The sequence below is a fragment of the Pygocentrus nattereri genome, chromosome 18, assembly GCF_015220715.1.
Source record: "Pygocentrus nattereri isolate fPygNat1 chromosome 18, fPygNat1.pri, whole genome shotgun sequence".
Lineage (NCBI taxonomy): Eukaryota > Metazoa > Chordata > Actinopteri > Characiformes > Serrasalmidae > Pygocentrus > Pygocentrus nattereri.
Genome location: NC_051228.1, coordinates 27511620 through 27538692, shown reverse-complemented (window position 1 = coordinate 27538692; position 27073 = coordinate 27511620). Strand labels below are relative to the sequence as shown.

General features: G+C 37.4%; 1 protein-coding gene across 14 annotated transcripts in view; it reads left to right on the top strand.

Annotated features, from left to right (window-relative positions):
• ppip5k2 (diphosphoinositol pentakisphosphate kinase 2) overlaps positions 1 to 25993 on the top strand; it is a 37580-nt gene extending 11587 nt beyond the window's left edge. Inside the window, exons 6-33 of one of the 14 annotated variants that reach the window (XM_017697328.2) lie at positions 398 to 552; positions 784 to 885; positions 2406 to 2567; positions 4076 to 4197; positions 4909 to 5010; positions 5217 to 5303; positions 5795 to 5870; positions 5976 to 6085; positions 6169 to 6254; positions 6415 to 6540; positions 7078 to 7199; positions 7999 to 8181; positions 8642 to 8783; positions 8873 to 9096; positions 9269 to 9396; positions 9629 to 9743; positions 10762 to 10869; positions 10961 to 11077; positions 11721 to 11891; positions 13138 to 13179; positions 13311 to 13484; positions 15796 to 15868; positions 17532 to 17651; positions 20167 to 20229; positions 21047 to 21067; positions 23752 to 23895; positions 24015 to 24122; positions 24851 to 25993. In XM_017697328.2, coding sequence (XP_017552817.2) covers positions 398 to 552; positions 784 to 885; positions 2406 to 2567; positions 4076 to 4197; positions 4909 to 5010; positions 5217 to 5303; positions 5795 to 5870; positions 5976 to 6085; positions 6169 to 6254; positions 6415 to 6540; positions 7078 to 7199; positions 7999 to 8181; positions 8642 to 8783; positions 8873 to 9096; positions 9269 to 9396; positions 9629 to 9743; positions 10762 to 10869; positions 10961 to 11077; positions 11721 to 11891; positions 13138 to 13179; positions 13311 to 13484; positions 15796 to 15868; positions 17532 to 17651; positions 20167 to 20229; positions 21047 to 21067; positions 23752 to 23895; positions 24015 to 24122; positions 24851 to 25422 — 3755 coding nt within the window. In that variant the 3' untranslated portion in view covers positions 25423 to 25993. The remainder of the gene's footprint in view (positions 1 to 397; positions 553 to 783; positions 886 to 2405; positions 2568 to 4075; positions 4198 to 4908; positions 5011 to 5216; positions 5304 to 5794; positions 5871 to 5975; positions 6086 to 6168; positions 6255 to 6414; positions 6541 to 7077; positions 7200 to 7998; positions 8182 to 8641; positions 8784 to 8872; positions 9097 to 9268; positions 9397 to 9628; positions 9744 to 10761; positions 10870 to 10960; positions 11078 to 11720; positions 11892 to 13137; positions 13180 to 13310; positions 13485 to 15795; positions 15869 to 17531; positions 17652 to 20166; positions 20230 to 21046; positions 21068 to 23751; positions 23896 to 24014; positions 24123 to 24850) is intronic. The other 13 variants (XM_017697330.2, XM_017697334.2, XM_017697332.2 and 10 more) reach the window with 13 other exon arrangements.
• The last annotated feature ends 1080 nt before the right edge of the window (positions 25994 to 27073 follow it).

Here is a 27073-nt window from a genome sequence, read left to right as displayed (position 1 = left end):
TTTATAGACACTTTATAACACATAGAAAAACAGACAATGGGTTATTGGGCTATTCCTCTGGAATTTCTCTGTTGCACAGATAATGATGCACATTGCATTTAAGTAAGAACAATAAAAAGCTGTCCCTGTCCTCAGCCACATTAAGATATCTCTCACTGTGCTAATTTATTATTAATCTCCAGAACATACAGCAGTCTTAAAATGGCTTTAGTTAGAAGTGTGTAGATCCAAATTATTGTAGGAAGTGCTGAGAGGTAAGAGTTGTAAGAAAGCATATATGTCTCTGAAAAGTTAGTGAAAAGTCTTCTGGAGAATGATGGTGCAGCTTTTCATATTAGTATTTCTGTCAACAGACAAAACATATTTTCTGTTGGTGTTTTTATCTGATTGGTTGCAGAATGTAACTTGGTTGAAGGAGAGGACCATGTGGAGGTGAATGGAGAAATTTTCCAGAAGCCTTTTGTGGAGAAGCCAGTGAGTGCTGAGGACCACAACGTCTACATCTATTACCCTACCTCTGCAGGAGGAGGCAGCCAGAGACTCTTCCGCAAGGTTGGAAAACTTCAACGCTCTAAAACACACTTGTGCACAAACAGCAATTATCTGCTCTTCAGTACATGAGTAGATACATTTTTATTAACTCATGTAATACCTTCTGTATTGAAACAAATTTTACTTTTTTCTCTTCCATCCACAGGCTTATTTATTATAAATATTATAGTCTCTGCCCTCACATGCTAAATGGCTGATTTTGTTTAAGTATTGTGTCTGTCTTCATTACAGATTGGCAGCAGAAGTAGTGTTTACTCTCCTGAGAGTAACGTCCGGAAAACAGGCTCCTACATATATGAAGAGTTTATGCCTACAGATGGGACTGACGTGAAGGTATTAGAGTCTATATTTGTTAGTCCTTGTGATTGTGTCAGGGGTGTTGAGGGCTGGGTGCTGAACTAAACTGACAAAGCTGAAGAGATTGTCAGTATTCACAGTGTGTGTGGAATCAAGTTACACTGATTTGTAGCAGTTGGCACAGCACACTAGCACTGGAGTCATGTAATATGCCCTTGACTGCCTTGTCAAGCATAGCCAATTTTCTGACTGTACACCTGTAAGCGCCCACACACTTGGGTTTGTTTTATAATCTGGACATGGGTTTATACATATATATTGACCAAAAGGAACTAAAAAGAAAAATTTTTTTAGCTAGTAGTAAGCATATTCCAAAATTTAATCTCATGGTCTAACAATAACAGTTTTGTTTATTTGTATTTAAATGTACATATTTTTTTCCATTTAAACCAATTTAGATGCTTAAGTGATCCTATTTTTAGGTTAATAGTGGCATATTGTTCCAAAGTGTTCATTTTTAATCTGATTTATATTAACAGGTAAATTGTAATATTTTCATTGTACAAAATAGAAAAAACAGAACTGAACAATATCTAGATAAACATATGCATAAGCATGCCCTGGCCTCTTTGACCTCCTTGCAAAAACTGCAAAATAATCTTTCACATCAGTATTTTTGAAAGTCAGTTTTGAAAACCATATTTGGTTCCAAGATACTTGTGCTTACATGTACAACCGTCAGCCACTGCTGGAATTTGGTAAATATTATGCTACCAGTAGCAGCTGACAAGCTGTACAGCCTGGGCTTGTTGTGAGAGCCAAGTCCTTCTAACATGGCGTTGTCTGAAGCAGCTGACTGAGAAAGGCGGCACTGCAGGCAGTATATGCAGGCAGAGGTCCAGATATGATATTTGTGTGGTTTTATGTACCCAAAGCAGTCATAATTAATTTCCCAACCTTTTATATATGAATTGGATTTAAACTGGCTCTTAGTTACTGTTCCTTTAATATTGATATGTTTAAATGGCTTTTGCTCTGCATTGTGCTTCTTTCAAAAAAAACTGGCTGAAACACTCCTAATAATTTTAGCATAAATTACTGGGGCTAAACCGCTGTAGGCTGAATACATAGCTGCATTTATATGTGTTGGTTTTTGTGACATGACATGATATTTTTTCAGTTTAATTTCTTTGAATGGACTGGAGAGTGAATGGTATGTTTTGAAACTTAAATGGTTTACATTCTACGTTACATTTTTTAAATAAAAACTGTTTTATTAAACAAAAGTGAGGAAAAGTAGTTTTTCCATCATATAGGCCCTTTTGGAATTCCTGATGGTATACTGTATGAACTGTGTTGTACTGTATTATGCGCAGTATTGCTGTTAACTTTAAAAATATCTTTGTAGAAAGTTCTTTACAAAGTCAGGGCCATTTTGTTGATCCTGACATTATAGGTTATCCTTGTTTTTGTCTGGTGATTGCACACATACACTCTTATTCACTTCCATGCACCGAAACATTTCTCTCTTCTTCATTGTGTCTTTATGCTTTCAGGTGTACACAGTGGGCCCAGACTATGCCCATGCAGAGGCCCGCAAGTCTCCTGCTTTAGATGGAAAGGTAGAACGAGACAGTGAAGGAAAAGAGGTTCGCTACCCTGTTATCCTCAATGCCAGAGAGAAGCTAATAGCCTGGAAAGTCTGCCTGGCCTTTAAGGTAAATGCAGGGTGGAAAAAAAACTGACTGCAGTGACCTCAGAGCAGTTTAGCCCATTGTAAAAGTGTTTAAGCCCATTATTGAGTCATTATTGAGTTGAACTTGATCAAAGCATGCACTTAGCAGTGTGTGGACACTGGATGATTCATGGCCCTGTGGGATTACTCTGTGTCAGTGTTCATCACAGAACAGCTGTGTCACCGCAGTAGCTGACTGTAGTGCTACGAAAACTATCTTTTCTCTCTTTGGCTTCTTTTTCACTGTTGAGTCGAATGGTTATCAGGGCCATATTGCGCTGGTCTGGACTCTTTAGACGGGCTAGTTTCTTTTTTCCATGTGTTGTACCACTAAATCAGAACCAGGGAATACTGAAGAAAACTACACAAGCTAATAGCTATGCACATACAATCCACCAGAAAACATGTTAGATTCTGTCTCCCTTTCTAACTCCAGTCTCTCTGTGTGCGCTCAGATTCTTTGTCTACTAATCAGGTGTTATTTGAGCATCAGATATTGAAACAGCCTGTACTGCACTGTGTTGCGCCTGTAGCTGGCTAACTGCACTAGCATTAGCATGAGTCATTTGAATTTGTGCTCTCTGATATGAGTCTAAATCTAAATTGGTGGTTTTAATGACTGGTTTGATAGAACCAAGCTCATACTGTAGTGGGAGGCACTGTACACATATGTTAGCTTAGCCTAGCAGACTACAGCTTAAAACACTACAGACCAGGTTGGCTTTTTGTCACTCCAAAGTCAACTTTGCTTAGTTTTCATCATCTCGACTTGAGATAGCGGTTGTCAAATTAAACCTGCACTGGGGTGTTTGGATAGCAGTAACTTAGCTAAGACTCCAGCTCCAGACACCAAAGAAGAAGTTTCATTTTGGCTTTCTGTTCCTCTAACTTCAGCCGCTTTGCTTCCTCAGATTTGTGTCTGTGTCGTTGTTGTTGTCGTTGTTGTTGTCATTGTCGTCATCGTTGTCGTCGTTTATTATCCAAATCTGTGTTAGTAAAGCTTTTGTTAATCAGAATTTGAACCTGTCCTGTGGTGAGCAGAGCTGGCGGCATGCTAGCTAAGCTAATGCTCTCTCATGGTTATCAGCCCGTTTAATATTTAGAAATTGGTTTTGGGTTGAAGCTTTGACGTTTATTGAGTGGTGGATTTAAAATTGTACATTGCTTTAATTTATTTGGCATATATTTAAACTTATTTGTTTTATTGATACACATGTAGAGCCAATCAGCAAATGGGCGAAACGCACTGAATCCCACTTTATATTGTGCCTGGAGGTGTTGCACTGTGACATGGAGACAGACATGTTGCAATTTACCACAGTAAAGCTCTCTATTGCAACCATCATTATACACTGTAAAATGTAGATCTTATTTCTAAGGTTTCTAATTTCAATGACAAGACCTTGACTTGTTGCCCCCATGGGTAAGTGTTAGCCTTAAAGTGTAAAGAGTTAACTCACTGTGTTGTTGCTCTACTTTATTTACTGACAGCAAACAGTGTGTGGGTTTGACCTGCTTCGTGCTAATGGCCAGTCATATGTCTGTGATGTGAATGGCTTCAGCTTTGTGAAGAACTCCATGAAGTATTATGATGACTGTGCAAAAATACTAGGGTAAGTGGGAAAAAAAAGACAAAAAAGTAGGTTGTCGGAGTGCATGTAATAGCTTGGAAATTCTTTTTTTCCTTCCATTTCCAGTCAGCTGTAGCTGATTCCCAGAAGTAGTAGGCTCTCCCCAGTAACTTGACAGTAGCACCTCAGTAGGGGATGTTTTATTCACATATCCATATAATCATGTAGGTGCTTAATTGGATTATACCTCATGCAGGTTCCAGCCTACAAAAGCTGCTTTTTAAGTTGTCTAGTCTCAAAAATCTGTTTGGGGGGGGGTTATACTGTTTTTATTATACATATTTTTTTCTTATATGTAACCTGCGTGACCCCATTGACCCTACATTGTGAATTTAATCCTAGGTCCATTTAAAATGAAGAGTTGATGCAAATTTCTGTTCAGATATGTGTTTTGATCACATGTATAGTGTGACTTTCAAAATACTTTCTTGACCTGCAACAACCATTTAATTCCAGACATTATATTGACCTTAAGTGTCATTTTAGTCAGGGTTTGATCATTTATTGGGTCTAGTTTGTCTGTGAAGTCCTAATTTCTGGAGGAGCCCTCTACAATCAATCTGCCCAAAAAAACAACTGGATTATGTTATACAATGTTAATCTCAGCAACATTATCTCATTTCACCTGCACAGGATTATTTGGTGATGATATTTGAATACCAGGGTTTGTAATGTTCCTTTTCTTTCCTTCAGGAATATTGTCATGAGAGAACTTGCTCCGCAGTTCCAGATTCCATGGTCCATCCCTTTAGAGGCAGAGGATATTCCCATAGTTCCCACCACTTCAGGCACAATGTGTGTTCTTTTTTTTTTAATAACTTACTGCAAAGCACTTTATTATTGCAGTAATAGAAACATTTGAAAACCATTGCTATCAGAATGCAGTGATCAAGAGTATGTCAAGGGCAGTAACAGCATGTTTACCTTTCCAACTAGTCCTGGACTTTCTGATTTCTTATTTTGATGGAACATTTTCCATTTCTCTATTTGATATTTGTTAGGATGGAGCTGCGGTGTGTGATTGCTGTGATTCGACATGGAGATCGAACCCCCAAGCAAAAAATGAAAATGGAGGTCCGACATCAAAGGTGCTGAATTTAATTTGTTGTAGTCTGTGCTGGATCACTATGTGTAGTTCATATTGCTAGTGGCAGTCCTATAGTGTAGCCTGACTTTGGAGCTCTTGTCTTCATTGCTTTTACATTTACACTGGGGCTCATATAGTGGACATTACTGTGATAGAATTGCAGAGACAGTTTCTTAATTTTTTTTGTTGTGGAGTGAAATGGGGATGATTATTCATTTATTTGTTTATTTATTTAATGAGGGAATGAGTCAAGACAGGAAAACAAAGAAAAAGGACAAATCCAATGAAGGGAAAAAAAAAGGCCTAAACAGTATCTGGTGTTTGGTCACAAATATGATGGAAGAGAAAAAAAAAAACACAAAGAAATAAATTAATGAGTAAAAGGACCGATTTGGATTATGTTTTCCTTTTTCCTACCTCCTCCCCCCTTTTCCCTTTTTGTGAAATGGGGATGTTAATCCTCCTGTCCATGTGGTTCATTGTCTCTTTTAGATTTTTTGATCTCTTTGAAAAATACGAAGGGTACAAAAGTGGAAAGATAAAACTGAAAAAGCCAAAGCAACTTCAGGTAAAGAAATCAAAGCTTCAGGCTTTATATCAAATGGACATGTGTTTACTTTTATTATCTGGTGCAAACTTTGAATATTGTTTTATTTTGCTTTCATCTCAACAGGAGGTTTTAGACATTGCTAGACAACTTTTGGTTGAACTTGGGCAGAATAATGATACAGAAATTGAAGAAAGCAAAGCCAAACTTGAACAGCTGAAAACCGTCCTAGAGATGTAAGTGGAGTTCTGTTTAACTGTGTATGACAGTCACGCTTATATTTAAGGTAGTACTCAAATTTTCTTGCATCTTGTTTCAGGTACGGGCATTTTTCAGGTATTAATCGCAAGGTGCAACTAACATATCTACCACATGGTTGCCCAAAAACATCAAGTGAAGAAGAAGGTAGGAGCTTTATGCCTTGTGGATGTCTTGAATCTGGCACTTTTGTGTTTTTGTATACAATGATACTGTGACTAATGTTAGTTTGTTTCTGTAGTCCATTTGGTTGTAATTACATGCAGTTCTAGTTGTAGTTAAAGAGTGGCTTTGTGTATACTTTCAGACATGCGGAGGGATGACCCCTCTCTATTGCTGGTGCTGAAGTGGGGTGGGGAGCTTACTCCAGCAGGCAGGGTTCAGGCGGAGGAGCTGGGTCGAGCGTTTAGGTGCATGTACCCAGGAGGACAAGGTACAGCAACACCAGCAATTTCAATGTCACCAGCTTCTCTAAGCTTTATTTCACCTGTGTTTCTAGGAGTTTCAGAAGTATTAACAGGGATTTTTAGGCTGCAGTTGAATGTTTGTCAAAGAGCTGTCTAAGCAGTGGGCCTGGTCCCAATGCTTCATTCACAGCTGACCAAACAAGTGATCTTGAACCAGGGGAATTTGCATGACAATTTGCAGACATTTTCTTGATTGTTCCATGAGCACTGTCATAAAACATGTTAACACACAACCTAAAAACAACCACTATTTCTGCAGTGACCTGCTGTGACTGCATTGTGCATTAAAATGAATCACTTTTGGTTGCGATTATTATGTTTGTCCTGCTGCTTTAAATACAAAGCTCAAAAATAGTCTTGGGCCACCTCTAATTATTTAATGTGGAAATTGAACTTTAATATATTCTGTTCTGCACAGAGCCAAGTTATTTTAGAAGTGGTATTTAAGCTTGTTGCTTGCTCGAATGATTCTCTATAAAATTGTCAAAATGTGTCTATTGCAGGCGACTATGCAGGCTTTCCTGGGTGTGGCTTGTTGCGTCTGCACAGTACGTATCGGCATGACTTGAAGATTTATGCTTCTGACGAGGGCAGAGTTCAGATGACCGCAGCTGCCTTTGCCAAGGTGCAATTTCTTAGTGATCTGTGCTTCTTTTACAGACTTATAAAAGATGTTACAAGTTACCATCACTCTTCACATGCACCTGGGTGTCTCAGGCCAGTTAAAACAAGCTTTTCGGAGTATCTTTTTTATGTGGAATAAACATTAAGAATGTACAGTATTAAGCTGTTTGTGCTTTATTCTGAAGTATTATTGTGCAGTATGTACAACAATGTATTTGACTCCCTTGTGCAAAATATGGATGGGTCATGCAAAAAAAAAAAAAAGTGGGTGGAGATATTGAAATTGTGGTTGATTTTACATATTCCATTTTAAGTTTGTACAACTAGTGGTAGCCTGTTTTGCATGGATTTTGTCTACCCCCTAAAGCCAGATGTAAATTAGCCACAGTGTCTAAAAGATGTGCCATTAGGAGATTTATTTAACAGTGGCAGCAGGTACAGCGGCAAGACAGAGGGGCAATCCTCATATTTGCCAACACAATAATGATCTCTCCACTGGCTGGGTCGGATGAAAGTATGTAAGAAGTTGCAGAGCAAAATGTGACTTTGTGACCACAGTGTACGCTTGCAATTTCTATTATTTTCATTCTAGAGCTGATTTACATTTTACTTTTGTCTGAAGCCTGTGAATGACTGCTCTTTTAAGCCATTCCTCTCAAGCATAGACCTATAAGTATGTGGTCCTATGCACAGAACATTAATTAAAGTGGCATTATGACTGCATGTTGTGACTGCATTTAGGCATATTTTGTGCTTAGCTTTTTCATGTACATGTGTATGTGTTGTTATTGTATCTGTAGGGTCTGTTGGCGCTGGAGGGTGAGCTGACCCCCATCTTGGTGCAGATGGTCAAGAGTGCCAACATGAATGGCCTGCTAGACAGTGACAGCGACTCTCTCAACAGCTGCCAGCAGAGGGTCAAAGCTCGGCTCCATGAGATCCTGCAAAAAGACAGAGACTTTGCATCCGAGGATTACGAGAAGGTGGGTGATTGCACATCATGAAGTGTTTTCTCACAGTCAGTCAAAGCTCAAGAAATTCTTAACTAATACATTGAGTTACTAGAACATTTTGCAACTAGCTTTTAAGAGATGTGAAGAAGTTTCAAGGTTTATCCTTTCAAGGCCACAACTTTGAACACAGTTTTTGGGTCCAAAATAAATAGCTTATTTTAAAAATGAAAGAGATTTCATTTTATCTTGTTCATTTGGTTGCACATCACATCAAGTAGGAAAATTAAATAACTGGAAAAATTTCAAGCATACCCTTGAAAATATGCTTTCAAATCTGTCCCTTCTTAATTTTTTCAGAGGACAGAATCGCTTCTTTGTTTTTAATAACCCACACACACACACACACACACACACACACACACACACACACACACACACACACACATACACATATATTTATATATACAATATATTTGTTGTCTGTTGATAGCTGGCTCCCACAACGAGTACATCCCTGGTGAAATCCATGCAGATGATCAAGAACCCAGTGAAGACGTGTGATAAGGTGTATTCCCTCATCCAGAACTTAACACTACAGATTAGGCAGAGGATGGAGGACCCCAAATCAGCAGGTATGGGGCCTAAACAACTGTTTTTCCCATTATTTAATGAACATTGTGTATTCCTGATCCATGTTGTGCTAAAGTTTTTGCTTTCTCAGACATTCAGCTGTACCACAGTGAGACTCTGGAATTAATGCTGCGCCGCTGGTCCAAACTGGAGAAAGACTTTAAGATGAAGAATGGGCGCTACAACATCAGCAAGATCCCAGACATCTATGACTGCATCAAGTATGACGTTCAGCACAACAGCTCGCTCAAGCTCGACAACACCATGGAGATCTATCGCCTCTCGAAGGCTCTGGCCGACATAGTCATTCCACAAGTGAGCTCATTTTTCTCTGTTAGTTAACCTTGTCTTCAAAGTTAACCATTGTATAGTGTAGGCTGATATCTGGACTTGTTAGCTCTTTTGAAGGGGCTTCAAACTACAAAGGTCTACTACATCTCTAGTATATACTGCAGTACTGTTGCAAGTTATTAATTGTTCTTGACAGGAATATGGTATTTCGCAAGTTGAGAAGCTAGACATTGCCAAAGGCTACTGCACACCTCTCATCCGCAAGATCCGTTCTGACCTCCAGAGGACACAAGACGATGACACTGTCAACAAGCTTCACCCAGTGTAAGCCACTGCCAGAGGCCTGTTTTGTCCTCCATATGACTCTGCATTATCTTGTTGAGTTTGTAAAGAGTATTGTAGGAATGTTCTCTTTACAAATACAAAGACACAAACATTTAAACTTTGAAATTCAGTTGTTTATTGATCTGATTTATTGTTTGGTTGATGGGCTATGCATGACTTTAAGTCAAGCTCATTTAAATCACTTTGTCATGTCTGTGTGTGCTCTGTGCAGGTACTCTAGAGGAGTCATGTCTCCAGAGCGTCATGTGCGCACCAGGCTCTACTTTACCAGTGAGAGTCACGTGCACTCTCTCCTCTCAATTCTACGCTATGGAGCCCTCTGTGATGTAGGTCATCTTATACTTTCCTTCTTAAATCCTCCAAAGGAATACATTTTTCATGTAATTATTCTGGACAAATAATTATTTGAAAAACAAAATGTTATACATTTGTAAATATAAGACATAATGTTAGATTACATTTCAAAATGTACTTCTTAGTTTTCCTTTTTGCTTAGTAGTCTAAAGCCTTGGTTATACTATATGACTTCTAAAATCTTAACACCTTATGAAAAGAGTGTCTTCACTTCCAAGTGATTTTTGCCATTTATTTTTTAGTGACTGAAATATTGTTGATCACACACTAAATGACATGCACTAGCTTTTGCTGAATCATATTGCATTCACAGAACCCAAGCATTCTCACATTAATGAGACATGCAGATAGTGAAATAAACATGGAAGTATAGCAATTTCCTGTTGTTGCTGATGATTTCACTGGTGTTTTAGGGACACTGTAAAGAAGAAATGGGTAAAACATGTCAGTGAGGTTGTATAATACATGATACATGATGAGTATGTGGCAGTATTAATTGTTGTACGGGCACTCAGCTGCACTCTTGCAGTAACCTTAGTAAACTAAAAAGCCCTGTTACGCAAGCGAATGTTTGTTTCTTGTTTTTCTTTTTGCGTTATCATTGGCTGTTTGGGGATTCTGTGCGGGTTAAATCACTGCTAGATTAAGTCCGGAGTTGGCTTGAAAAAGTCAAATGTTTTATATACTCCAACTAGTCTGAATCTTGATGAGGAGTGAAAAAAATCTGAATCTATGCACTCACGTGCTACTCGGTTTTCTCTGCCAACCAGCAACTGCAACAACCTCAAAATCTAAAGACTAGAGCCAACCAGAGCAGACTGAGAACTGGGGCTAAAATTAGAGTAAAAATTTTGTAGTGTATCCCTGGCCTAAGCTGATGAATAAAGGCAGTTGTTCATTGTTAATTGTTTTTTTTTTTTGTTTTTTTGTTTTTTTTTTTTTTTGTTTTGTTTTGTTTTGTTTTGTTTTGTTTTGGTTTTCCCCCCCCAGGAGACCAAAGATGAGCAGTGGAAAAGGGCCATGGACTACCTCAAAGTTGTCAGTGAGCTGAACTACATGACTCAGATTGTAATCATGCTTTATGAGGACCCTAACAAGGTAACTGTTCATGAGGCAAATGGCTCTTGGTTTATCTTGGTGGTTTGGTTAGTGGTTAGCGTGTGACCTAACGGTGGCTGTGTGGCTTTAGGACCCCTCGTCAGAAGAGCGTTTTCATGTGGAGCTGCATTTTAGCCCAGGAGCGAAAGGCTGTGAGGAAGACAAAAACCTGCCATCAGGATTTGGCTACAGACCAGCGTCAAGAGAGGTTAGACTGTCTGTTTTTGTCTGTCTGTGTGTCTCATATGTATGATGCATATTTTAAGGTGATGCATAATTTAGTTTAAGCCTTTTTATTATTTGACCGTTTGAAGAGGAAAAAAGGTTGATCCCTACAATAATCTGTAGATTACCAGATTAAGAATATAGGGCCTCATTCACCAATGCCTTCCTAAATTTGCTCTTAAATTTGTTATTGAGAAAGATCCTAAGAAGTTTGCATTAGACTCATGATGTGTTCTTAAACAGTAGAATTGAGAACCTTTTGAGCTCCTGAGTATGTGTAGATTCTGTCCTTACCCAAGAACAAAACAAGTAAGAAAACATGGGGGAATGTCAAACATTGTGATAACTGCTTAAATGGTTTTATAGTAGAATTTTTTTGGTGAATGAGGCCCATAATTGATAATGGCCCTAATTTATATAGTGACTACATGAACTCGGTGATCTGTGAGCAGTTGTGTTTCCTGCTGTCATAAAAACTCAGTATTTCAGTATTAAACTGATAATGGGGGGACAATAAAGCTAAGTCTATATGTGAAGAGATCTTGCATTCCTTTGTTGTTGTTTTTTATTATTATTATTATTATTTATATTTATTGTTATTTTTTATTTATTTAATTTTTTTTAAGAACGAAGGCTCTAAGAAAAAATCACAGAATGACAGTGATGAGGAGTCCAGCGGGTTGAAGCGGGATGAGCCAGACCGAGCCCTCGTAATGTTCCGGCCGATGGTGTCTGACCCCATCTACATTCATAGGAAGTCCCCTCTTCCACGCTCCAAAAAGATCGGCTCTGTAGAAGTAAGTGGCATGTGGCTCAGTTTTGATGTCAGTTGTCTTGTTTTTAATGCAGGGACAGAATAAAATGTACTTGTTCTTTGTACTGTGACTGTACAGTTTTATCCGACTTTTATAGAAAAACATCTGGAATTCCACACAAAGTTGATAGTTGACAACAGTGGTGAATTTAGCAGTGATTTGCCTACACAATCATCACAAATATTAACAGTTGCATGTAACAAAGTGCCCAATACATTATATGTTCATTATATGTATATTTCTGTAAGCATGTTAGTGGATAGAAAACTTGTTTATTGATAGTTTTACTTAAATGTCTAGGCATGTGAGCTCCTTTAAGACGCTTCAAATACTATATATTTGCTGTATTTCATAGTTTGTCATTGTCAACTGTATACATGCAGATATGGTCATTCTGCTCCTATAAACATGTTAAAGAAGTGTGGAGACATCTAGCAGTGACTTGGAGTTTTATAGTGTTATGTCATATACATTGCACTAATTTTGCAATCCTTTGATAATTTCCTTTCTAAAAAAGGTTTCTATGAGCTTTTTTCACAATTTTAGCCGTCTGAACTGGTGTCATTTTGTTTGCCTTTTTTGTACGACTGACTTATTGGTTGTATTTTCTTATTTTGATCTTGTGCAAAGTTGATCAATTTATACCATGGTTATACACTAAAGTTGTTTGTCCACATCCAAGCCTGCATGCCCAACAGCAAAGAAACAGAACAATTTAGACAGATTTTTCTTCTTTTGTTTTGTCAGTGAGCTGTTGTTGGACTAGAATAATAGAAAAATCATAATTTAAATTGTAAAAGCTGTTATTTAAAGCGAAAGAGCATAGAGAGTACAATTTATTCCATTAATTATTAATAATTGTCATATCCATTTATTATTAATAAACATTCCTTTTATCTTAAATGTATTGAAGGATAGAGTTCACAGTATAATCATGTAGTAGTTTCTCTGAGTTTTAATTCTAGTATTTGCTCAGGCTCATATTTTAAATTCAGTAAAACTGTCATTTTTTTCAGTTATGGTTCTGTGTTTCTTTGTCTGGGCTGTGATTTAACTTCCAGTTTAAGAGATTATAGTAATCAAAGAGTGACTAGCATAGCTCATAAAGTTTGCTACTGGTGAAAAATGTTACTGAGTTAGTGGAAAAGGCAAATGCGTGTTCTTTGAAATCTCAATTTTTTTTCACCAAAATCAATTTTGTTTTATTTATTTTTGTTGTTTTCTTTAGTCCCCATTGCAGACAGACTTTATCAAGACCTCTGCTGGCAAAGTATGACCACAAATACATTTTGTGTCCTCCTTAAACAAAGGGGCTACCTTATGAATGTTGATGGGACACGTAGCCGGACTGTTGTTAATGTTGCATGACTGTGCTGTTTCTGCCCCCTCTCTCACTTCCAGGAAGAAAGCCCCCTGAGTGTGTCTAGCCCTGAGTCAATTGGTACCTGGATACATTACACCTGTGGTGTTGGTACTGGGCGTCGAAGACGCAGATCAGGGGACCAAATAACTTCCTCCCCTGTCTCCCCCAAATCACTGGCTTTCACATCCAGTATTTTTGGCTCATGGCAACAGGTTTTTACAAATTTAATTCATTCTTCACAACCGCTAACTCCTTGTTCATGCGCACCCAAAAAACTTGACGGCAGTCAGCAAGGACACCTAATCAGCAGATCAATCAAAAGAGAGTACTTTTTTGTTTTTGTGTGTTTTTCTTTTTCTTTTTTTTTTGTTTTGTTGGGGTTTTTTTTTTCCATTCCATGTGAAGAGGAATTCAAGAGAAATGGTTGGTTTGTGTCATTTGACAACCTTTAAGACTGTCAGTGTCATGAGCTCTTGTAGTGTCAACTAACAGCATTATGAGGATTTTGGGTCAAGTTGCATGTTTATCATTTTGTAAACTTTTTTTTTTTCCCTGCTAATTTCTTGTTGTGTGGTGTATTATTGTGAAAACAGACTTGTTTAGTCTTAGTACTAGTTTAATTCTGAGGTTATATCTATTTCTGCAGATCTCAGCCACAGATCATTCTTTTCTTACACAGTCGAAAGTTTAAGTTTAGATGTCTGTGGTTCTTTAGTTATATGTATTGTCATAATTCTTAAAACAAGTCTCTTGTTTTCATGGACCACATGCTGTTATGTATTGCTTTTGAATTCCTTTTTTGAGGTATGTCTTTTTTTTTTTTTTTTTAATGGTCTGCGTTTGCCATGTTTTGCTGTAATGTGTTTTCCATGAGCAACTTTTCTTTACAGTGCCTTTAATGTGACATCAGAAAACTTTGCTAAAATAATCCAACATGTAACTTTCACTTTCTTTAGGGATTGGAGCTTGTGTTTAAACTTTTTCAGCACTACATTTGGCCGCTACAGAAACAAAATTAACAACCAAATCTGTTGAGGCACTGTGAAAGAAGAGGAGTATTGTGTTTTGTGATTACCTCCTGTACTGCCTCATTTTGTCATTTTTATCCTGGTAGCTCTTTTCATTCATCTGCTGACTCATTAGCTGTCCTTTGCAACCTGCTTCATTTTAAATGTCCAATAACAGTTTTACCTTCTTCTGGGTTGCAGTAGGACTGGTGGCATTGGTTTCTTGATCTTTGTCTTGGGTGGATGTTTGTCCCTCCAGTTGCCTGGCACTTGCCTCTTCCAGAGCTGAAGTCCATCTTTGCTTTGGCACTCTTTAAATGCTCATTGGTCACTGTCCTCCACCAGGAGAAATGTAGCTAGATCCTCCTACATTTCTTATCCTTATATTCCAACAGTTTAAGTGGAACTTAAAAATAAGGATTTGTTTTCAACCAACACTTGTGTGGCTAAGGTAATACTTCAGACTTGGGCCTGAATGACTGTGTCCTATTAATTATTAGTGTGGTGTGGGTTTTCCCTAAATGTTAATTGTGATTATTAGAAGTGTTCTTGTACTTTAAATTGGTTTGCCAAGAAATCATAAAATGTTTCTGCGTAATCTTAAATGTTTGTTTAAAGTCATATTTACAGGTATTGGTTAAAGCTTAAAAGAACCTTCTTAAAGTTGATATATATGACATAACCTACACTGAGGTATAGCTAGGATTATCTGTGACTGTAATATGGCAGCAATGATTAGCCACCTTAATTCTTCTGTGGCTTCTGAATAGTTTATTTGATAAGCTTTTGGGCATGTAAGGCTGTAGTATTTGTTAGTATTATTAGACGGCCATACTGCTGTTTTTTCTGCTCAGAGATTTCTCTGGGCCTCAGGTAAACCATGGCAGTTGCAGGGGTGAATTCATAGAACTACATTGTGTCTTGTTTCCGCCATCCCACCTCCAGCTCTCACCCTTCCAGTCCCTAGGATTCTTTACTGGATTTGACACAGTTTCTTCCGTACCCTATCAAATCAGAGGATCCAGCCATTCCAAAGTTTGTCTTGGTTTTGCACGAAACTGTTCAATTAACATTTTCAGCAGAGACACAAAAAGGCCTGTGAGCTTATTTTTGTTCTTCCCTTTGTTTTTTAACACAGGTAAAAGTGTGTGTTCGGTTCAAGTCGTGCAGCATTGATTTGTGGAATCTCTGCAAACTGTTGCCATGTCTGTCTTCATGCCCTTCCACATCCCTGACCTCAGCCTTGTCTTGTGCCTCATATTGTTACTGTGAAATGTCTTGCGTGGAATGGACTCTGTGGCCATGGGGATGTTGCATGATCCATTTATTTTTCATGTTGTCTTCATGTTGTCTTTGTTCTGTCTTCACTAACATGTTTTCAATGCGGCTTATTAACATATGTCTATCTGGAAAAGGCATAATTTTTAAACTAAATGTTTAGTTTCTGTTTTCTTCTTCCTCTTGTTCATGAGTTACTTTTACAGAACAGCTAATGTTTTTGTTTGTGCTTTTCCAGGTTCTCTCAGAGAACAACAGTCATGCAAGACCAGGCCGGCTACACTCGGACCAGAAGCTCACCACTGGAATGGGTAAGTTGATTAATTTTTGAAATCGGCATCCTTTTTCTTACCATTAAAATAAGTAAAGAAGATATATGCATAGACCATGAAGAATTGTGACTTACTAAAATATATAAAATATTACATCTTTAAATATTTAGTGTTTCGTTTTGCTGTGAAAGTACTATGTTTTAACTTGTGATCTTGTTCATACTGTATTTCCTTAAGAACTGATAAGTGAAGCCATGAAGTAATACTGTGTCGTTCCATTTCAACTCTTTGCTCTGTGTGATGGCTTTGTGCCTCTGTTAGCATTTTTAGAGTGCCTCTTTTGCACAGGCTTCTCTTTTTTGATCCTCTGGCACCCAATGATCAATTACTAAAGGTGTGATGTGGAATTGAAAATAATAGTGTTAATTGGAATAATCTGAACACACTTTAAACCAAGATTTTTGCCACATAACCACCTAACAGTGCTGACTCAATTTCTCATACATGCTGGTAATGTCCTTTGTGCATGTTTAATGTATAGTAGACAGTGTTGAAATTTTAATTTGGGTGGAGGGTAGCCACTTTGCTACTTTACATACAGATCTGTTGAAATGGCTCAATTGCCAGCTGTTGGAGCAGGAGTACTTAAATTAAGAGAAGTGACTTGTAGAAGAATTATTTGTTTTACGCAGCTAAACTTTGAATTCTTCAATTAATGTCTTCCTCATAACTGTTTACAAACATTAAAATGTGCATAAATAGTAATAGAATGTTTTTTACGACTTCAAAGTACCAAAAATATTTCCTATTAAGTGTATAGTTTTTAACTGCATTGTTAAGTAACTTTCTGTATTCTGAAGTTCAACAGTTTGGAATCACATTAATACATTTTCTTACTTTATGTACAATAACTCATACAGTGTGAATTTAAATGCTACAAGCTATTTGCCAATAGATATTTTTAGGAGCTTTGTTATATATTATATATACACAAGAAGTGAACAAGAAGCCAATAAAGTGGTAAATAATATGCTGTTATCATCTGTGTACATAGGTGGTAGTAGTATATAGTAATACATATTAATTGTGTTTACATTTCATTTTGTCTTTTGTCAGATTATCTGCCTTTAGATTTGATCTCCACATTTGATATGTGCAAAATTCTGGATATTAGTTTTGTTATTCTATATTATGCTATAAAGCATCATTTTGGACATCTTACATTTCTCGATTTTTCTTTACAGATTTTTCTTTACAGTTCCTAGTGTCCTGCTGATTATTTGAAACCTGTGAGGTCCCACAGGACTAGCATATCATTTTATACATTTACCTGCAACCAAATTGTTTTAAGTTATTGAAAACATTGATTCCAAACATTTGAACAGAAATATTTTGATCCCTACTATAGGTTTACTAGTGGAATATTAATAGATGTTACTACAGTGTATAATATATCTATCATGTCTATACAAATGAACACAACAGTGAACACAACAAGCAAAGTGTTCTACTGAAAGGCAGTTTTCTGTTTAAACCTGTTGTCAGGACAACAAATGACATTACTGTCATTATGGGATGTTTTTAATGAGGCTGCACAAGTCTCTCTGTGGCAAGAATCTCCTAGAAATGCATGCTGCATGCATTCCAAGGTGTGGCTCGTGGAACACACGATGGCTGTATGTATCTTCTCTAACTCCATCAGGGTCTCATTGTGCTGGCCTGTTTAGCACCATGGTGCTGGGAGGCTCCTCCAGTGCACCTAACCTACAAGATTATGCTCGCACACACCGTAAAAAGCTGACCTCTTCTGCCTTCTTAGATGGTATGTGCAAACACGCGCACACATTTAATTAAAAAAAGAAAAAAAAGCCTTGATCCCCTCATCTAAGGAATCCTGAGAACTCCCTCTTTTGTTTTTACCCCATATGTGTGTGTGTGTGTGTGTGTGTGTGTGTGTGTGTGTGTGCGTGTGCGTGTGTGTGTGTGTGTGTGTGTGTGTGTTGTTTCAAAAATTTTAGTTGGTGCACGACTCATTGGAACTTTCAGATTTAGTTCAAGTTGCTTCTTTTGGGGCTTTGGTTTTTTAAATTTATTTATCTTATTTTAATTTTATACATCTGATATCTAATGAGTCCTATAATTCCTATGTTTTGTATAACCTTAGAAGTAATTTAAAATGAAACGATCATAAAAAGCATAAAACTGGTCGCTGTAATTAATGTACATAATAAATAAGTGACAATCATCATATTTGTTTTGACCTATGAGTCTACACAAGCACTTTTAGCATAATGGTAAAGCATAATGTTTAGCATATTTCAGACAACCATAAAGTGATTGTAGATGCTTTACATTTGTATATAAGAAATTACACTAAGGTTGTCTTTAATAATTACTTTAAAATGCTGTTAGCACATTGCAAGTTCTTCTTATATTAGTGCAGTAATACAGGGGAAAGTACTTTTTGTTGTAATCATGACCACAACAAAAAAGTGCAAGAAATATCTTGTTGTTTGTTCACTGTATCAACGTTAAGGTAGGGATTTTATGCACTGCCCAGTTGTATAGTTAGTAGATGTACTTTGCTGCAGGAGTAGCTACTGATATAAACAGTGTATTGTTTGCATTGAGATTAATTGCGAAAGAAAATCAATTGCTGCTTCTAGTGATTGGCCAGGAGCAAAAGGGCTCAAGTAGTCTGTGCACCTGTTATAAATAGCAACAATTAAATAATACAAAACCAAAAAAAAAAAAGGTACAGCACAGTGCAAAAGTCTGAGACCACCTTTCATTTATTTAATTTCCAGTCAAAATGGCCATAGAAGTTATTCATATTTCTCAGGAGATCAGATGTAATATAATCCACTTGTATAAAGAAGGGAACAACATATGGTTAGATTGCCAAACTTGTGTCCATCAACAGAAACATAAACACCTATTAAACCTACAGCACTGTAAGTAATTGGTCCTGATTTTAAATGTTTTTAAAGGTGCAGTGTGTAAGATTTAATGGCATCTGGACATGTGGTTGCAGACTGCAACCAACTAAATACCCCTTCCTCACCCCTCCCTTTCTAAGTGTGTAGTAGAACCTAAGGTGACAGTCATGTGAGACGAGCCCCACTTTTTAACTGCTGCTAACACAATGTCACTGTACAGCTGAACGCATTCAGAAGAAAGTGCAAGTCATCAGTTCTGTTATGCCAGCTAGATGCATGCACTGGCTAGCATTGTGCTGGGTGATGAGGGAGACGAGGGGACATCCTGCCCACCCAGAGAGAGCAAGGCCTGTTGTGTTCTTTTGGAGTTGGCTTTTGCATCACCAGGAATCGAACTTCTAATGAAAGGGCCAGTGCTTGCGCCACTCAGAAACCCCCTTAAATCTTTCTTTATTATTTTTGGAAATTTTCCTAAGCCCCTTTCCAGATTCATAGGCATCTACAACCTTCTTTCTGAAGGCCTCAGAGATCTCTTTTGAGCTAGACATGATGATACCATGCAGTCCAATTAAAAAGAGCTAATCAGACCAGATATATGAAGGTTCAATAAGAGAGGTTCCTCCAAAATATTTTGATGATGTTTTTTGATGATATACATGATGGTGTTTTAGGCATTTGAACCTTAGTGTATACACCTGATTTCACATGTTTGAAGAAGTGTTATATGTAAGGATGTACTTGCTTTTTCTATGTAAGAAAATTGCATTTTTCACTTTTATCTATCAATATTGTTTAAATGACTACTGGATATATGTATGTCCAAATATAATCAAAAAGGCAAAACTTGCCTTAAGTAAGTGTGTACTTACTGCTTCACATGATTGTAGTTACATAATTTTTTCTAGGATTCCTTTATTTATTTAGGACTGTGGCACTGAAATACCATGTGTTTCAGTGTAGAGAGGCAAGCACTGTGAATGGGGTAGACTTAAACATTATAAAACCGTATGCAGAACTGTAAAGGTTTGAGATGGAAAGCTGATTTCGTGCGTTCTGTTGTTTTGAATGAGAATTTGAATTCATCAGTCCATCCATAGGACACACGATAGATCACTGATAGGTCTTCATTCACGTTTTCCTAAGCAGAATGCAAATGCATCCTGCCATTTTGAAAAGCAGATAACCATAGCGGTCGAGTTGTGTGTTTTTTTTTTTTTTTTTTTTTTTTTTAACCCCACTTTGCCTGTCCCAGCACTTTTAACTCACTAAAATAAGCACCCCTGTCCCTTTACCCTTCTCTCCTGCATGTCTTCTAGCAGTTGCTTTCTTTTGCCCTTTTCTAACCCCTCTTTCTGTTAGGTGTTGTACATTTCAGGTACCTGTTTTTCTCTTTCTCAGAGGCCACACGTGGTTCTGCTGTAAAAAGATTTTCTATCTCGTTTGCGCGACACCCAACAAATGGTATGTTTGCTTTCGTTAATTCCCAGTACACCCTTTTTCCCGTCACTCCCCCCATTATTTTTTTGGATTTAGACTTTCTCTCTCAGTTCCTCCCCACTAACTGCAGGGCAGTGCACATGGAATGCGGCCATGAACCTTGAGATGGCTGAAATGCTCATGCAACACTTCAGAGACCATGTGCTTTTTTTCAGCCTTAAATTTCTTTTGCTCAGTTCTGCTAAACATCATCAACACGGATCCCAATGGCCGAAAATGTTTTTTTTTCCCCTCCCATCATTGCAGTGCGGTACAAGGTGATGTAAAGTTGGATTGTTGGACTGTGGGTTTTTTTTTTTTTTTTTATTGAACGCATTGAATTGTTTGAATACATTTAAAGTGTTATATTCCTTGTTCACTGAATTTGCGTAATGTTATTACGTTTAACATTTTCTGAAAGAACACCTAAACTTGTTGGTCAAAATGGTGAAGCATTATATCAAATTAAGCTTTTTTTTGTGACATTGACTTCTTTTGACCATGAAACCTGTCACTTATTTTATATGTGAAGTCATTGCTAGTAAAAACTAATGAATATGTAGTAGGCTTAAGTAGGAATTATTTAGCTTAAAATTAGGCAAATTACAATATTTTTTCTTAATACATTATAAGAATATTAAGGTGGAGACTGCATATTAATAGAATATCAAAATTGACACTGCAGCTGTATTATGAAGATCTAGAAATCTGGTCTTTTTGAGGGTACCGTTTTTATTGGTTGTTTTTTTTTTTTCTTTTCTTTTTTTTTCTTTTTTCAAATCTGCTTTTCTAAATGGGTCAGTGTTTCCCAGTATGTTCTGTGGTAAGTGTTAATTATCATTTAATTTCCCTGTTTCTATCCTGTCTGACTGTTTTGTTTTGGCTCTGATTCCTGATGTTTTGTAGATGTCAGCTCCCTTTTTTCTGGGTTTTAGCCCCAATTTTTAACCTTCACCAAATTGTCAACCCCCGTTTGTTCTCTCCTTGTAGGGAGTAGTATTGTAACACTGTGTGCTTTAGCAACAAATAAGTTTGGGGTTATGTCACTATTAAAATGTTAGGATAATTTGACCTGTACATCTCAGGTGAATTATAAAACTTTGCCATACACTTACTAGTTTTCTTTTGTTGGCTTCTGAATTTGATGGCCAGATAACCCCCCATCAGGAATGTAGCTGAATTCCTTTTCACAACTTAATATATATTTTCCAGAACATTCTAATGCTACATAACTAAACTCATGGGCCTGTTTTGCTGTTATAGCCTGGCCTTGGACTATTCACCACTAATAATGCAATTTAGTCTTCTAGGCTTGAATCATGTCTGGGAAAACCAGCCCTATGATAGTTACTTTAAAACAGGCCTCTGTTGCATTTTAGCAATTAAAAAAATGTATAATGAGGAAAGAAAAGTCTACTGAGATCAACTATTCACTCCATTCTAAAGTTGTGTTCAGTTGACAGAACTGGAGCACACAGTTAAATTCAAAATTGGAGCACACCATTGATATATTTTTACATGAAAGCCCCAATTGGGAATCAAGTACACTTTATTACTACAAATAGAGAGGCTTTCAAGCAACACCACTTTGTCACATCTACCCTAAACTTTCAAGAGCTGTCATTAGCCTTGGGCTGATACACAGGCATTTTTCAAAGGTTTCCTTTATATATTCATTCTAATTTCTTGTTAGTACAAAAATGTACTCAGTTTGGGCTGTACATACACCACAACGACACAAATATGTTCTTTCAGTGCCATTTGGAAAGATCACATTAAAGGTTTTCAGTCTAGCATAGAATGCAGGGGAAATGCAAAGAAATAAAATAAACTGTTTTCTGGTTGACAGTAAAATGGTCAAGCTTGTCCAGAAGAAGGGTGCCAACATGCCAAATTGTCAATGTTTTAATTTAGATTAAATTAGATTAGATTAAGTGACCCTTACTAGTCCTTATTAGGGGAAATTTCACCTCCACATTTAACCCATCTGGGCAGTGAAACACCACATACACACTAGGGGGCAGTGAGCACACTTGCCCGGAGCAGTGGGCAGCCCTATCCGCAGCGCCCGGGGAGCAATTGGGGGTTAGGTGTCTTGCTCAAGGACATCTCAGTCATGTACCGTTAGGTGTCTTGCTCAAGGACATCTCAGTCATGTACCGTTAGGTGTCTTGCTCAAGGACACCTCAGTCATGAACCGTTGGCATATGACTGAGGTGTCCATGAGCAAGACACCTAACCCCCCAGTTGCTCTCAATTGTTCATTTCCACACAAATTAACGCATTGGCGCCCTTGGATATTAAGTGTTACATACTGTCTGTGCAGAACACTGTTAGAATGACTAGTGGTTAATGATTATTTTAGTGGTTCCTAGTTTGGGCTTTCTGTACCTTTTTATTTTTGTATTTTTGAATGTTGATTATTTTCTTAAAAATTGGGGCCATATTTTTTAGTTTTTTGTGAGCATTAGATTTTTTTTATTGTATATCCACCACCATTGAACATCAGTATATTCAAATGAACACAATGATCATTATCGTACTTCACTGTGTTGGTTTTTACATAGTGTCTGTTAAGAATGCCAACCAGCCAATACAGGGAAAACTCTCGAGTGCTCTGTATGAGATTTTATGCAAAATCTTCATGGTCTGGTTTACGGTTCTCTCACCCATCTTATTGTAATGCAAAATTGTAATGCATTTTTTTTTTATTTCAAATGTCCACCTGAGGAAGAGGGCAGCAACTCTGGCCTGGCTGAAATTACACTGTTCATGTTGTTTAACATATCCATTATCTTGAGCTGTTTTGAATATTTCCATGGTGCTAGTCCAGCTCCCACAACTGCTGTAGGTGGAGTTTTTCTCTATAAAAAAAGTAATATTTACTATGATCACCCGTACATATGTTTCTGTAAAACTATAGAGAGTGAGAGAACAGTTAACCTGTTAAAATACAAGAAGCATCTAGGGAAATGCTTAAGCAGTTGGTTATTTCACAAGCTATATGTTGCTACTTTATGTTGGGCACATTAGTTGAACAGGCCTGAATTATAGGCATTAATTTACATTAGGGATTTTTTAAATAGCAGTTTGTAAAAGTCTACAAGTACAGCTTCTAAGTTTTTTTTTTTTTTTTTTTTTTTTAAATGTGCTTTGCTGACAGTATAAATACAAATGAAATAAAATACATGGCTATGTTGAAAGTGGTGTGAGTAAGGTAAGTAAAACATTCTTACTCAGTAGTATCATCCTGGCTGATGACAGTGTATTAGGTAGAGTTTCTTAGTGAGCTGTACCGTACTTTGTGTGACCCATCTGCTTCCATTTTGCCCACCTCAAACAAACGTTTGATGGTGCTGTTGCTCCTTGTCATTATTTCAGGAAATGGAACGCCATATCTCTGTGTTCCATGATGTGAATGTGCTGAATGCTTATATTTACTGCAGATGATTTGTCCTCCTGCCATTGTTACGAATGTTCATCTGAGTACTTTATATTTCATTTAAGGGTTTGAGTTGTACTCCATGGTTCCCTCCATCTGCCCGCTGGAGACCCTTCACAATTCACTGTCCCTCAAACAAGTCGATGACTTCCTCGCCTCAATTGCCAAATCCCAAGACTCTCTGCTTGACATTTCTGCATGCTCACCAGGTACGGTGACCGCTGAGCTCAGAATCTTTGAGATGTTAAAAATTCTAAATTTAATTAGACTCTTTTCTAGTGACTTATAACCGTTTAGTAATTCTGACTTTTTTTTGTTTGACCCCCAGCTGTTCAAGGAAAAAAAGCGCCTTTAAACACCTACACTCCTGCGAAGGTTTTACCTTGCCCATTCACTCAGTCACTGTCAAAGAAGTCACCAGAGCGGACTGTTTCAGGCATGTGAAAATAGCAAATATGTTTAGTAGACCAGACAAAAAACAAAACAAACAAAAAAAAAAACAGACGTTTGCACATGGTTCTTCACTGGGACATACAATTCTGTTAATCTTTAATTGGTATAGAACTTTTAAATTTTGTCCAAATTCTTAACATTTTTAAAATGTGTTTCACAGATCTTTATGACTGTACTTTATTAAAGGACCAGTGAGTTTGTTTGAAGAATTTTTTAACGGTATGCATGACTAGAGGATTTTAAATAGGCCTACTAAAAATTATACCATATCAAAAGTGAAAATCTACAAGCAATAAAACAGGCAGGCTTTTTCATCCTTGTTCTATGAGAATGTGATGCGTGGCAGTGCAAAGAAATCACAATTCCATAATTTGTTTTGATGGTTTTGTCCATGGTTTTAGACTTGCCAGTTAACAACTTTTGGTTACTGGTCAAAGAATTTGCAAAAATTTGCATCCCTAGTTTTAGTTTCTCCTGGTTTAATTGAAGCCAGTTTTTAGTACATGAAGTTACTTTCTTTTCTTTTCATTTGGTAAAAATACTGGGAAAACTCTGTAAATTCATATGTATTGATGTGACAATAGTGAATAGTAGCTAATAGTAGAGCAAGGTAGCTTAGCTGATGACCTACCTTGATGCAAGTGGTGTTTATGCAAGTGACAAATGCGCTTTTATGCATATATAACAGTATGTGCATTTTATTCTGCCCAGTTAGAGGAGGTTCTCCTTCCAGAGGCTTCAGATCAGGCCACGCAGACCTGGCTCAACAAGGTGCCACTGGAGACAAGCCATCACAGCAGAGGTCTCCTCAGCAGGCCTCAAAAAGCAAAGCAGCCAAACAACCCAACACAACAGAGCCACACCAGGATACAGCTATTGGCGCCTCAGCCTCCCAGCTGTTACTGTCCTTTGAGGGCTTGACTGATAAAGGCCGACCACAGTCAGCCTACCAGGAGGTGCAAGATGATAGCGCATCAACCCAAACTGAAAGCTGTAAAGTCTCAACTCAACACAACAGTATTTCCGAAAGTGTAACAAAGACGCATCAGATATCGTCCCATGGTAACCATTGCCATATCACATCACAACAAGCCAACACCCAGGATTATCAAAGTGGAGCAAAAACAGTTCTAGAAAAGCCCACCAAGCAGACTTCTCAAGAAGAATGTTGTGATGGCAAATTCACTCCAACACCTCTGATGGTAAATGAACAAGAATCATCAGCCACCATGCTGAAAGAGCAGAAAGCAGTGGCAGATTCCACAAAACTGAACATGCCTTGAATCTCTTGTGAATAATCAGACACCACTGTTACATTAAACGGGATGTTACAGGCCTTGATTCGTCCAATTTTACCTGTAGTTGTCTCACTAGATGACATCATACCTATGCCAAAAGATCTTGCAGTCATTTTTCATGGTCACAGCCAAGGCTGATTTAGCATTCACTGGATGTTCACCATAGTGAGAGTTACTTAGGATTTGTTACTCATATCTTGTATATTTGAATGTTTGAATGTACGATCAGATGTACACATTCTACTTTGTCATGATAAGTATAACATTTTGCTAAAGCTATTTTAATTATTCCAGACATTGAATGAATGCAGCACTTTTGGGGGCTTAATATCAAAGTCCAAAGTAAAATGTAATTAGAGTCCTATTTTTCATACATATCTTTAGTTACACTGTGTTTGCGCTTCATTTCCTTCTCATCAAACTGGAAATGAGGAGAAATCTGCCTTAGAGTTACGTTTGTGAAAGATTTTTCATCATGCTTTATTCCATCATAACCAAACCTTATTGTGTATATATAGATATATATTGGGAATAAACCTTGGTGAAACTCCTGTTATATCTGTGAGTTGATTGGTGTTAATGAAAACCCTTTATTTCATTAATCTGCATGAATATGCGATTTTAGCAAAAAGAAAAAAATCTTAAGAGGCCTTGCAAATATTTATTTTCCAAGCTGGTTATCTTTTTTAATGATTTTTACATGCCACACATTCTGATGATGTTTTAGTCCAAAAGAGTTTATGAAAATGAAAGTGCTCTAGAACTTTTTATTATAAGATTTTTTTTTATTGTCTTGCTCAGAAGTTTGGAGTCTCTGGATGTACTCGGAGCAAGTGTCTATATAAAGTGACAGTACTGTTCTATCTGAGAGTCAATTGGTATTTTGTTTACCTGGATATCTGCTGTCTAAGCAACCTGCCTGATTTTGTACGCAATTGTTCTCCACAAGTTAGATGATTGCTTGGTTAAGCTCCTTGATTCTTTTTCTATGTATATGTATATGAGGTGCTTGGAGCCTTACTTACCATCTTTTTATTGTATATGCAGGGGAAATGTATTCTTGATTGCAGAAATGGGCTCAGGTTAAGTGAGAAACACATGGATTTGATAGAAGTAGATTATTTTCTTGTGCATCCTCTCAACATTTACCATTAAATTGTAGCTTATCAGTCGACTTTACTGAAATGTTGTAGCAATGCCTGTTGCACTGGGTCATTTGAGTTACTGCAAGTTAATCTGTTTCTTGATCTCCTGTAATGTTTGTTTTTATACATACATACATACATACATACATACAAAATTTTAATCTAAATATCAAGAAGTGCTGGAACTCATTGCTGCTTTTGACCTGATCTTTTTACACCACCATGATGACCTCTGACAACCTGCTTTGTGGCAGCACAATGCACCTGTCATTAGTTATATGTTTGCAGGCCTAAGGTCAGTGTTCACTTCCCATCTGTCTTTGTGAAGTTGCCCCTCCGTTGCTTGGCTGCAGTAACTATCAAGGCAGCTACTATGACCACTTGACTTCTCTGTTCATTGAGCTCATAAAACAAGCTCCAAACTGCTTCTCCAGGATTTGCCATCTGAGGTGGGTAATAACATGTCACATTTACCTAGTGATCATTCTTCT